Raw genomic sequence first — 12,457 nt, forward strand, 5'->3', positions numbered from 1 at the left:
TAGGGCAGGGCAGCTGTAACCAACACCTCCAATCTCATGATTGGACTCCAGTTGGCTGATACCTCACTCCAATTAGCTCTTGGAGATGTCATTAGTCTAGGGGTTCACATACTTTTTCCACCTGCACTGTGAATGTTTACATGGTGTGTTCAATAAAAACATGGTAACATTTAATTTTTTGTGTGTTATTAGTTTAAGCCGACTGTGATTGTCTATTGTTGTGACTTAGAGGAAGATCAGATCGCATTTTATGACCAATTTGTGCAAAAATCCATATCATTCCAAAGGGCTCACATACTTTTTCTTGCAACTGTATGTGTGATGTATAAAGAAAATGATACATGGTTTTTCAACATTTTTAATAGATACTTCAAAGGATCACCTTTCCCTGCAATTAGATGTACCCCTCTTTTGGTGTACGTCTCTACCAGGTTTGCACATCTAGAGGATGACATTTTTGCCCATTCTTCTTTGCAAAACAGAACAACCTCAGTCAGATTGGATGGAGAGCGTCTGTGAACAGCAATTTTCAAGTCTTGCCACAGATTCTCAATAGGATCTAGATCTGGACTTTGACTGGGTCATTCTAACACATGAACATGCTTTCATCTAAAACATTCCATTGTAGCTCTGGCTGGATGTTTAGGGTTGTTGTCTTGCTGGAAGCTGTACCTCCGCCCCAGTCTCAAGTCTTTTGCAGCCTCTACCAGGTTTCCTCCAGGATTGCCCTGTATTTAGCTCCGTCCATCTTCCAATCAACTCTGACCAGCTTTCCTGTCCCTGCTGAAGAGAAGCATCCCCACAGCATGATGCTGCCACCACCATGTTTCAATAGTGGGGATAGTGTTCAGGGTGAGTGATGTGCAGTGTAAGTTTTCCAATAAGTTCAAATTTGGTTTCATCTGACCAGAGCACATGTTTGCTGTGTCACCTACATGACTTGTGGCAAACTACAAATGGGACTTCTTATAGCTTGCTTCAAAGTAGGGATCGACCGATTATCGGATTTACCGATATTATCGGCCGATATTCAGGATTTTGAACACTATCGGTATCGGCATCTATTTTGCCCATATTCCGATAGTGTATGGGAACACAGATCGCGCTGCTGACAGCGCTCTCCGTGTTCCCCTTAGCAGCACAGGGGAGAAGGAGCAGTGTCTCCTCCCCCTGTGCTGCTCCTGCCGCTGCCGCCAATGAGAGGACAGGGGACAGGAGGAGGGGAGGAGCTATGGCCACTGCTCCACCAATGAAGATTAATCTATCATTTATTCATATACAGGAGGCGGGAGCTGCAGGATCACATAGCCGGCTCCCAACCTCTATGAGCTGTAGCTGCGATCTGCGGTAGTTAACTCCTCAGGTGCCGCGGATCGCAGCTACTGCTCATAGAGGTGGAGCCGGCTATGTGATCCTGCAGCCAGCTCCCGCCTCCTGTATATGAATAAATGTGAGATTAAGCTTCATTGGTGGCGCAGTGCACCCCCCCAAGCCCCCCAGTATCAGACATTGGTGGCGCAGTGCGCCCCCCCCCCAAGCCCCCCCCCAGTGGTGGCGCATAGGGCCCCCCCACCCCAGTTGCAGTGCGCCCCTCCACAGGATCCCCTCTCCCTTGCTCCTCCGATCGGAGCCCCAGCAGTGTAATGCTGGGGCTCCGATCGGTTACCATGGCAGCCAAGACGCTATTGAAGCCCTGGCTGCCATGATAAGCTCCATTCTGCTGTGTGCACAAAGAACACAGCAGCAGGGACAGTGTGAGCTCCTATTCACCCCGATAGATCTCTATCAGGGTGAATAGGACAAGGGTTCTAGTCCCTAAGGGGGCTAAAAGTTAGTTACAAAAAAAATAATAAAAACACCAAAATATTAAATATAAATGAAAAAGAAAGATTTACAAAAAAAATAAAAAATACACATTAACAATAAACATTAATTTTCAGCAGATTTGTGGGAATTTTTTATTTTTTTTCAAAAATGAAAATTCCCAGAATATCGGTATAAATTATCGGCTATCGGCCTGAAAGTTCACAAATTATCGGTATCGGTATCGGCCCTAAAAAATCAATATCGGTCGATCCCTACTTCAAAGATATCTTTCTTCTTGCTACCCTTCCATAAAGGCCAGATTTGTGGAGCACACAACTAATAGTTGTCCTGTGGACAGATTCTCCCACCTGAGCAGTGGATCTCTGCAGCAGCTCCAGAGTGACCATGGGTCTCTTGGGTGCTCCTCTAATTAGTGCTCTCCTTGCTTGGGCTGTCAGTTTAGGTGGGCGGCTATGTCTTGGTAGGTTTGCAGTCGTACCATACACATTTCATTTTGGATGATGATTGAACAGTGAGATGTTCAGAGCTTAAGATATATATTTTTTTATAACCTAACCCTTCTTTACAGCTTTCCACAACTTTATCCCTGACCTGTCTGGTGTGTTCCTTGGTGTTCATGGTGCTGTTTGATCACTAATGTTAACTAGCGAGCCTCTTAGGCCTTCACAGAACAGCTATAATTATACTGAGAATATATTACATGCAGGTGGACTCTATTTACTACTTAGGTGACTTTTGAAGGCAATTGGTCACACTGGATTTTATATTGGGGTATCAGAGTACAGGGGGCGGAATATAAATGCACGTCACAGTTTTCAGTTCTTTACTTAATTAAACATTTTGTAAAACCATGTATAATTTTCTTTTCACTTTACACATATTTTCTACCTTGTGTTGGTTTATCATATAAAATCTCAATAAAATACACTCAAGTTTGTCGGTATAATGTGAAAAATGTTGAAAATTCAAGGGGTATGAATACTTTTTCAAGGCACAGACCTTGCCATGTGCTCTACTTCCTGCAGCAAGTACAGACTATGCAATATAGTTGCCACTATAGCAAATATAGACTATGCGATATGGTTGCCTCTGCAGGAGGTACAGTCCATGCAATATGTTTGCCCCTGCAGCAAGTACAGACCATGCAATATGGTTGCCCTTATAGCAAATGTAGACATTGCAATATTGTTGCCTTTGCAGCAAGTATAGACCATGCAATATGGTTGCCCCCTGCAGCAAATGCGCACCAAACCTTGTGGATTGCACCTTGCAGCAGGTATAGACCATACAATATGGTTATGCCTGCAGCAAGTACAGACCATGCAATATGGTTGCCCCCTGCAGAAAGTATAGACCATGCATCAGGGGTGTCGTTAGGTCAAAACATTCGGGGCTTGAGCCCCAGATGTTTTGTCCAGTGACCCGAATGTTATGCTGGCCTGGCAGTGGTGCACCAGTGAATATTTTTTTTCTTTTTATCCCTCAGGGCCGCACTGCCGATCACCTCAGGCGCGCGGCCCTGGTTCTAGTTGCCGGCGGCAGTGGGGGGGCAGTAGGAGATAAGTGCTTACATTGTGGAAGCGCTCATCTCCATAATTATCTGTATCTCTGTCCTCAGGACAGCGATACAGATGGCTGTGCTGCGGCAGGGGAGGGAGAGGCGTCTCACTTCCCTGTTCTGATAGGCCACAGGCACTAATGTCCGCGGCCTATCAGAGGCCGGCTCAGGCGGCGGCATGACGTCATTACACAGCGGGGACACAGGCCGGAAGAGGCCTGCATCGCTTCACTGCTGATGAAGGTAAGTATTAGTGTTTTGATTTTTTTTTTTGGGGGGGGGGGGGAGTTGGCACTATGGGGCATCTGGCATTTCTTACAGCCCCATTTTTGGGGGGATGGCACTCTGGGGCATTTATTTCTTGCCCATTTTAGGGGGCACTATGATGGCATTTCTTACTGGCACATTATGGGGGGCACCATGGGGGAGAGGAGCACTATGGGGCATCTGGTGGCACTATAAGGGCATTATTTGGGGGCACTATGGGGAAGTGGGAGCTCTAAAGGGACTTTTTTTAATTGGCACATTATGGGGGGCACTATAGGGGAGAGCGGCACTATGGGGCATCTCTTGGCACTATAGGAGCATTATTTGGGGGCACTATGGGGAAGTGGGGGCTCTAAAGGGGACATTTTTCTTATTGGCACATTATAGGGGGCACTCTGGCATCTGGTGGCACTAAGAAGGGGTATTTTTTATTGGCACATTAAGGGGGAGAGGATCACTATAGTGGCATCTGCTGGGGGCACTAAGAAGGGGATTTTTGCTACTAAGTATGCTCTGACAGAGAATTATTTCTATTGATGGTATTTTGGGGAGCACTGTTACTTTGGGGGGCACCCTTGCACAGTATCAGCTTAGCACAATTATTTTTGGGGGACATTATCTTTATACTATTAGTGTCTGGGTGCAGTTATTTTTTTAGAGCACTGTGTGCCAATAATTGTTGAAGGGGGCACTATCTGTGTGGTAGTAGTATTTCCAGGGGGACTGTTTCTGCAGTATAGTATTGGGGGGCACAGCGGGCACAGTATTGGGGGCACTATCTGTGTGGTAGTAGTATTTCCAGGGGGACGGTTTCTGCAGTATAGTATTGGGGGCACTATCTGTGTGGTAGTATTTCCAGGGGGACTGTTTCTGCAGTATAGTATTGGGGGCACTATCTGTGTGGTAGTAGTATTTCCAGGGGGACTGTTTCTGCAGTATAGTATTAGGGCACAGCATTGCGGGCACTATCTGTGTGGTAGTAGTATTTCCAGGGGGACGGTTTCTGCAGTATAGTATTGGGGGCACTATCTGTGTGGTAGTAGTATTTCCAGGGGGACTGTTTCTGCAGTATAGTATTGGGGCACAGTATTGCGGGCACTAGCTGTGTGGTAGTAGTATTTCCAGGGGGACGGTTTCTGCAGTATAGTATTGGGGGCACAGTATTGGGGCACTATCTGTGTGGTAGTAGTATTTCCAGGGGGACTGTTTCTGCAGTATAGTATTGGGGGCACTATCTGTGTGGTAGTAGTATTTCCAGGGGGACTGTTTCTGCAGTATAGTATTGGGGGCACTATCTGTGTGGTAGTAGTATTTCCAGGGGGACTTTTTCTGCAGTATAGTATTAGGGCACAGCGGGCACAGTATTGGGGGCACTATCTGTGTGGTAGTAGTATTTCCAGGGGGACTGTTTATGCAGTATAGTATTGGGGCACAGTGGGCACAGTATTGCGGGCACTATCTGTGTGGTAGTAGTATTTCCAGGGGGACGGTTTCTGCAGTATAGTATTGGGGGTACAGCGGGCACAGTATTGGGGCACTATCTGTGTGGTAGCAGTATTTCCAGCGGGACTGTTTATGCAGTATAGTATTGGGGAGCACAGCGGGCACAGTATTGGGGGGCACTATCTGTGTGGTAGTAGTATTTCCAGGGGGACGGTTTCTGCAGTATAGTATTGGGGGCACAGCGAGCACAGTATTGGGGCACTATCTGTGTGGTAGTAGTATTTCCAGGGGGACTGTTTCTGCAGTATAGTATTGGGGCACAGCGGGCACAGTATTGGGGGCACTATCTGTGTGGTAGCAGTATTTCCAGCGGGACTGTTTCTGCAGTATAGTATTGGGGGCACAGCGGGCACAGTATTGGGGGCACTATCTGTGTGGTAGTAGTATTTCCAGGGGAACTGTTTCTGCAGTATAGTATTGGGGGCACAGCGGGCACAGTATTGGGGCACTACCTGTGTGGTAGTAGTATTTCCAGGGGGACTGTTTCTGCAGTATAGTATTGGGGGCACAGCGGGCACAGTATTGGGGCACTATCTGTGTGGTAGTAGTATTTCCAGCGGGACTGTTTCTGCAGTATAGTATTGGGGGCACAGTATTGGGGGCACTATCTGTGTGGTAGTAGTATTTCCAGGGGGACTGTTTCTGCAGTATAGTATTGGGGGCACAGCGGGCACAGTATTGGGGGTGACAGGAAAGGGTGTTCAGAAGATGTGAAGATGATGGAAATGCGGGAAACTAATGTCTGTTTGTTAATCTCTGCAGAGATGGAAGATGGCTGAAGAATCATCATGGCGGTCTGGTCTGAATGGAGAAGATGAGGAAAGAGAACGTCTACAACAAAGGTGACATCACTGGATGTAAGAGGTAGGGGGCGCTATGTAGGAGAGGAGAGGCTTCGGCTTCTCCTCCTACCATTTGCAGAAGGAGGATTCAGAGCTGGATGAGGACGGCCAAAGGGGGGCAGCAGGCCACGGGCGGGTGGCAGATGGTGGGGGGAACCACAGGCCTTGAGCAGGATCTGGGGAGGGAGGAGAGCGGAGGAGCTTCCTGGCTGCAGCCGGCTGTTTACTGTATAATGTGAAGCAGGCAGTGCAGCCAGGACAGACCTCCTCTCTCCGTATGATGTGTACAGACAGGCCTCAGCTATAGAATGTCAGCGGTACAGTGTTTGTTGGGAGTGGCTGCGCGCGCCACGTTTTTCCACTCCTACAAGGCTTTTAGTAATGGCCAGGCAAAAGAATCGGCGCAGCATGACAGATTTATGTGCTTCCCATATAGAAGCTGGGGATACGTCTGGTACGGCATTAAGAATGAAATAATTTAGTAATTTACTTGATAAAGCGTCAATATGTGACTGGGTATCTAAGAGCGTGGGGTTAAGTGTCCGAGACCATTCTTTACCGGAAACATCAGGAATGGTTAAGAAGAGGGGCACGGGGACATGGTCCGACACTGTTATACAATGGACCTCCGCCTTATTCACCTGTGTTAGAAGTCTATCAGATATAAGGAAGTAATCAAGTCGCTGATAAGATAAGATGAGAATAAAAGGAATAGTCCCTTCTATCCGCATGTAAGGCCCGCCAGACATCACTCAGTCCCGTACCATTAATTTTACTCTGCACTCCTCTAAGTGCCCTGTAGGAGATCGCGGATCTACGAGGGGATGAATCCAGAAGAGGGTTGAGGACCAGGTTAAAGTCACCTCCTATAATCAATAAGCCAGAAGCAAAAATAGAGATTTTATGAAGTGTTTTGTTTAACCATTTAGTCGTGTTGTTGTTAGGAGCGTACAGATTGCATAGTGTGATCTCTACCCCTCCTACTAAGCCTTTTAAAAGTAAATACCTCCCCTCGGGGTTCGCAGCCTCCGCCAAGGCAGAAAAGAGCACACTCTTATGCATTCCAATACTAACTCCCCTGGAAGAGGAGCGGTCATAACAAGAGTGATACCATGTTTGAAATAAAGAGTGCGAAAGATTCGGTAAATGACTTTTTTAAAAACGTGTCTCCTGTAGCATTACTATTTGTATCCTTTCAAATTTAGAGGTTCCCATATATGTCGTAAGTCCTCTGGGGAGCGGATGGTAACGCTTCTGTTTCCAGAAGTAATAGGAAGGCCAAAGGGAAAAGCCATCGATATATGATCTTAGAAGAGCGCAGGAGGTCTGTGAGGGGCTTCAAAATCCTCCTTTTCTGGAGGGTTGAGGAGGCGAGGTCTTGGTAGATCTGGATTTTGGATCCCAAAAACTGAACTTCACCCATAGCTCTAGATTTTTGCAGTATAGCTTCAGTCACGAAAGCTTAACCTCTTAAGGACTGGGCTCATTTTCACCTTCAGGACCAGGCCATTATTTTCAAATCTGACCAGTGTCACTTTATGTGTGAATAACTTTAAAACGCTTTTACTTATCCAGGCCATTCTGAGATTGTTTTTTTCGTCACATGTTGTACTTCATGAAACTGGTAAAATGGAGTAAAAAATAAAATTCCTTTTTATTTATAAAAAAAATACCAAATTTACCCTAAAATTTGGAACAATTTGCAAATTTCCAAGTTTCAATTTCTCTACTTCTATAATAGTAATACCTCCAAAAATAGTTATTACTTTACATTCCCCATATGTCTACTTCATGTTTGGATCATTTTGGGAATGGCATTTTATTTTTGGGGGACGTTACAAGGCTTAGAAGTTTAGAAGCAAATCTTAAAATTTTTCTGAAATTTTCCAAAACCCACTTTTTAAGGACCAGTTCAGGTCTGAAGTCACTTTGTGAGGCTTACATAAGAGAAACCACCCAAAAATGACCCCATTTTGGAAACTTAAGTACCAGGATATCAGGGCGTACAGGTACGCCCTATGTCCCCAAGAGGATAATAAGCCGCATATTATATCTCTAGGGTTGTCAGAAGGGAGAGGTTTAGGGCGTAATGCCCTGTGTACTCTTTCAATTACAACGAGCTTTGCTCAACTTGGGCCCAGTAAAATCGAGAAAAGCTCCACCATAAGTGCAAATAAGTCCTCTTTTTCTGCTGCTTCAGGGAGATTTCTGATTCTTATATTCCTCCTGCGGCTCCTGTTCTGATCTTCTAGAAGCAGTAAGGAGTTATTGATCGCTGTGCGGAGCGTGTCTAAGGTTGATCTGACAGCTGAGTTAACTGTGAGTAAAACGTCCTGGTTGTGCTCCAGGGTTTCAACTCTCTCACCAATATGGCGTACCTCTGATTTAATAACTGCAAGGTCCGCAGCAATAGGGGCTAAAGCTTTTTGGAGAGCCTCATCAAGATAACTCCTGGTAAGCATAGCTGGTCGCTCACCACATGGCCGAAAGAGGAGATCTTCTCTGCAGTGTCGGGGCTCTCCACACGATTCTCTGGGAGAGAGTGCTCCGAATCTTTTAGCTGGGGCGCCATCTTGGGAGTGCGCAAGGCTTGCTGCTGCGGTTGCCTGTTGATGAACTTCTCCATGTCTTTCTGAGGTATGGTATCGTCTGATGGTGCGGCAGCGTTTACTAGGTTGCTTTTAGGTTGTATTTTAACCATCCCCACAGGTTAGTGTGCTGATATAGGGCTGAATAGAGGCTTGGTGGCGCTACTCACAAGCTTCCTCCATCCAGCGCTGTCAGGCTCCGCCCCCATTGAATGAGTTTTTAACGTCCATTTCTAAGAAAGGCATCAATGAAAAAAAGTCAGTTAAGAATGGACAGTTTATCCGTTTATCCGTGTGCATGTCGCCCTAATGTCAGCTTCATTAATGTTTGCTTCACCTCGACCCAATTTATCTTACTGACGGCCCTATTGTAATTTATGTGACAGTTTTCTGCACCTCCAAGGACATTATATTTGGCTCCTTGTCTATCAGTTCGGAGGGGCGTCCCTAGTCTCCTCCGCTCTGTCTTTTCCCGCCAAATTGTCTTTTTAAACTGAAGCTCTCTGTGTTTATAGTGTATTGTACCTGACTAAGGGATCGGTACGGTCCTGAAACGTGGTTTGTCGCACCTATAAAGCTCTCCTGTACCGTTCCTGGAGCTGTGACCTCAGCAGTGTTGCGATCAGCCTGGTTTTATTCTACTAGTCTGCTATCCTTACTGTAAGAGCAGTGAGACTATGGAGCTCTCCACCAGAGGAGGTGGTGATGGTCCATTCATTCTACAGGTTCTAGAGGGACCTCAATGTCTTTCCTGAAAAATCACAAGTTACCTCTGCTAGGACTTGATGGACCTGTGTCTATGTAAAGTTGATGATCTGGATTTGGATCTTATGCCGATCTATTAACTATATAAAAAGTATAAAAAATATTTTTGGCCAGCGCTAGATGATATTATAAAGTAAAACGCTCCTCATCCATGTGCTGCCCCCCTGGACTCAGGGAGCGTCTAGTAACCTGCAAGGACATAGGCGACATTTCATCCCCCAATCTTTGTACGGACAGAACTTTATTGTACTGCAGTTTTGTAGGTGATTTCTCCTCTTCTCCTTACTGGTTCTGGAGGAGGATTCTCTCTATGGACAGGAGGAGTCACTACAACTACTCCACCAGGATCCTCACCAGATCCCGTCAGTGATCACTCATCATTGTCTTTCTCAGTTTGAATCAGCAGTAAACACAATCTCTGAGTTGCAGGGGTTAATTCTTCTACAGAAGCTCTCCGCCTTCTTATGAAAAGAGACTTTCGGATCCTGCTCCTCCGTACCACAATGGCGTCTGCTGATCTGAAGGCCGAGCTGGACTGCTGCTCCATCTGCCTGAGCCTATATACAGATCCCGTATCCCTGAGATGTGGACACTACTTCTGCCGCTTCTGTATTGTGAGTGCGCTGGAGGCACAGGAGGCAGCTGGAGTGTATTCCTGTCCTGACTGCAGAGCAGAATATCCGGAGCGTCCGGCCCTGGAGAAGAACAGGAAGCTGGGGAACATAGTGGAGCCTTTCTTATCTGCTCAGCCTGATATGGAGGAGACCGGGATCTTCTGTACTTACTGTATTAAGTCTCCTGTACCAGCTGTGAGGACATGTCTGCAGTGTGAGATCTCTCTATGTGACGACCACCTGATGGCCCACAACAAGACAATGGATCATATATTAACAGAACCCACCAGATCCTTTGGCAGCAAAAAATGTTCCCTCCACAAAAAGGTTCTGGAGTATTACTGCACACAGGACGCAGTTTGTCTGTGTGTGTCCTGCTGTCTGGTCGGAGAGCACAAGGAACACCAGTTGGAACTTCTAGATGTGGCCTCTGAGAAGAAGAAGAAGAAACTGAGGAAATATCTGGAGGAACTAAACCCACAAAAAGCAAAAATTGATAGAAGACTCCAGAATCTGCAGGATCGTCAGAGGAATATCCAGGAGAAGGCCTCTGATAAGAGGAAGATCGTCAGGAAGTTATTTATGGACATTAAAGAGCAACTAGAAATGGCAGAAAAGAAAGCGCTGAGCGAGATCTCCAGGCAGGAGGAGAAGATTGTGTCCCAGATATCTGATCTGATCAAGAAGCTGGAAATAGAGGAGGACGAGCTGTCCAGGAAGATGCGTCACATGGAGGAGATGTGTCATGTCACCGACCCAATAAGACTCCTACAAGAAGGTGACATTACAGTATGTGGTCGTGGAGATGATGAGGACAAAGGGGGAGATGGTGGAGAGGGCAGGTCTGAGGATGGTCTGGATGAGGTTCTGATCTCACTGACCTTACACCGATCTATGAGGGATATTGTCACCAATGTCACATCAGAGCTCGGGCTCCATGTTCCAGACATATTGCTGGAGGAGGACACTTCTCATAGATGTGTGAAGATATCAGAAGATCTGAAAACAGCAACAAGTACAGAAGAAGAACAGGACAGACCAGAATCACCGGGAAGGTTCCTGAATTATGCCCAGGTGTTAAGCAGATGTGGCCTCTCCTCAGGACGACATTACTGGGAGGTAGAGTGGGACCAGATAGGAAGATGTGGCATCGGACTGTCCTATCCCAGTATAGAAAGGGAAGGACTTCAGTCTAGTATTGGATGTAATGATAAATCTTGGTGTCTGGCTATGTCTGGTGCAGGATGTGCAGTGCGTCACCGCTCAGTCAGATCCCCCCTCAGTGTAGATAGAACATGTCCTAGACTTGGGGTCTTCTTAGACTATGAGGCCGGGCGTCTGTCCTTCTATCAGCTGTGTGACCCCATCAGACACTTACACACCTTCACCGCCTCCTTCTCTCAACCCCTACATGTTGTCTTCTGGTTGTGTCCTGAAGCCTCTGTTAGAATAATAAGCTGAGGCCGATGCGTCCACGTCCCGTTATAATCTCCGCCTATAAGTCACTATATAGCGCTGTATGGGCGGAGCCTCCGATCCCACAATGTATATGGCGGCTCTATGGGGGGGTTTACTGTACGATTATTTTATATTCCTTGGAGATCAGATCCAGAATCGATGCTTGAGACAAATGAAAAGTTATGTCGTCTGCACACGAGTTCGGGTGAACGCACATCAGACCCGCAGCGTATCCGCACCAATACCTGCAATGTGTGATTACGGTTTTTGGTGCGGATAAGATGCGGTTTTCCACTGAAAAGGGTGAAATCCGCAGCGTAAACCACAAACATAACTGACAGTATCTCATGGGGGGCATCATTAACCCTTCCCCGTCCTCCACTGAGGTCGCTGTAGGGGCTTCTTTATGTTTCTGGGACACATTTGGGGAACATATAATTATTAATCAGCTTTTCCTATTTCTGTAGAGATGTGACAATGTGACGCTTCTTTCCGCACTATACGCGGCATTTGTTGTGTTTTTTCCCTTTTTATGGAATAAATGTCTGACTACTTCTGTCCCATCAGAGTTGTCGGTCCTATCATCTGGGTGTCAGTGGTCTCCTCCGCCATCATGTCTGTTATAACCGCAGGTAATGAGTTCTGCAATACACTGGATCTGTACAGCGCCACCTGCTGTTCTTTTCCTTATTTTTGGCCGGTCGCGCTGAGCTGGTCGCACGCGCTCAGTTTAAGGCGACGTCTACACGACGAGGTCTTGGTCCCAACTCTATACATTATTAGTGTGAGAACATACCGCGCGCTCCGTATTGTGCCGCCTATAGAGCTCCCATTGTTGTGCTCTCCGCCTGGACTCAGCACTAACTATCCCCTGTAATGGTCGCCTTCCCTGCGGCGCAGCATGTCGGACGGCGCCCGCGCTGCGTTACTGTCGGCCGCACTTCGCCATGTCTAGTGATTAATACTGTACGGTTTTCATGCACATTCTGTTCTGCTGTTAGCAGCATTATATGGCGGTGTATGTGGCTCGGGGTG

At 46.7% G+C, this 12,457-nt stretch overlaps 1 protein-coding gene across 1 annotated transcript; it reads left to right on the top strand.

The window, feature by feature from the left end:
• The first annotated feature begins 9,467 nt into the window (after positions 1 to 9,467).
• LOC122944537 (E3 ubiquitin/ISG15 ligase TRIM25-like) lies at positions 9,468 to 12,006 on the top strand. The gene has a single exon (XM_044302936.1). It carries the CDS (start codon positions 9,815 to 9,817, stop codon positions 11,423 to 11,425), a length of 1,611 nt encoding a protein of 536 aa, XP_044158871.1. The 5' UTR covers positions 9,468 to 9,814; the 3' UTR covers positions 11,426 to 12,006.
• The last annotated feature ends 451 nt before the right edge of the window (positions 12,007 to 12,457 follow it).

Source organism: Bufo gargarizans, chromosome 8 (assembly GCF_014858855.1).
Source record: "Bufo gargarizans isolate SCDJY-AF-19 chromosome 8, ASM1485885v1, whole genome shotgun sequence".
NCBI classification, from domain to species: domain Eukaryota; kingdom Metazoa; phylum Chordata; class Amphibia; order Anura; family Bufonidae; genus Bufo; species Bufo gargarizans.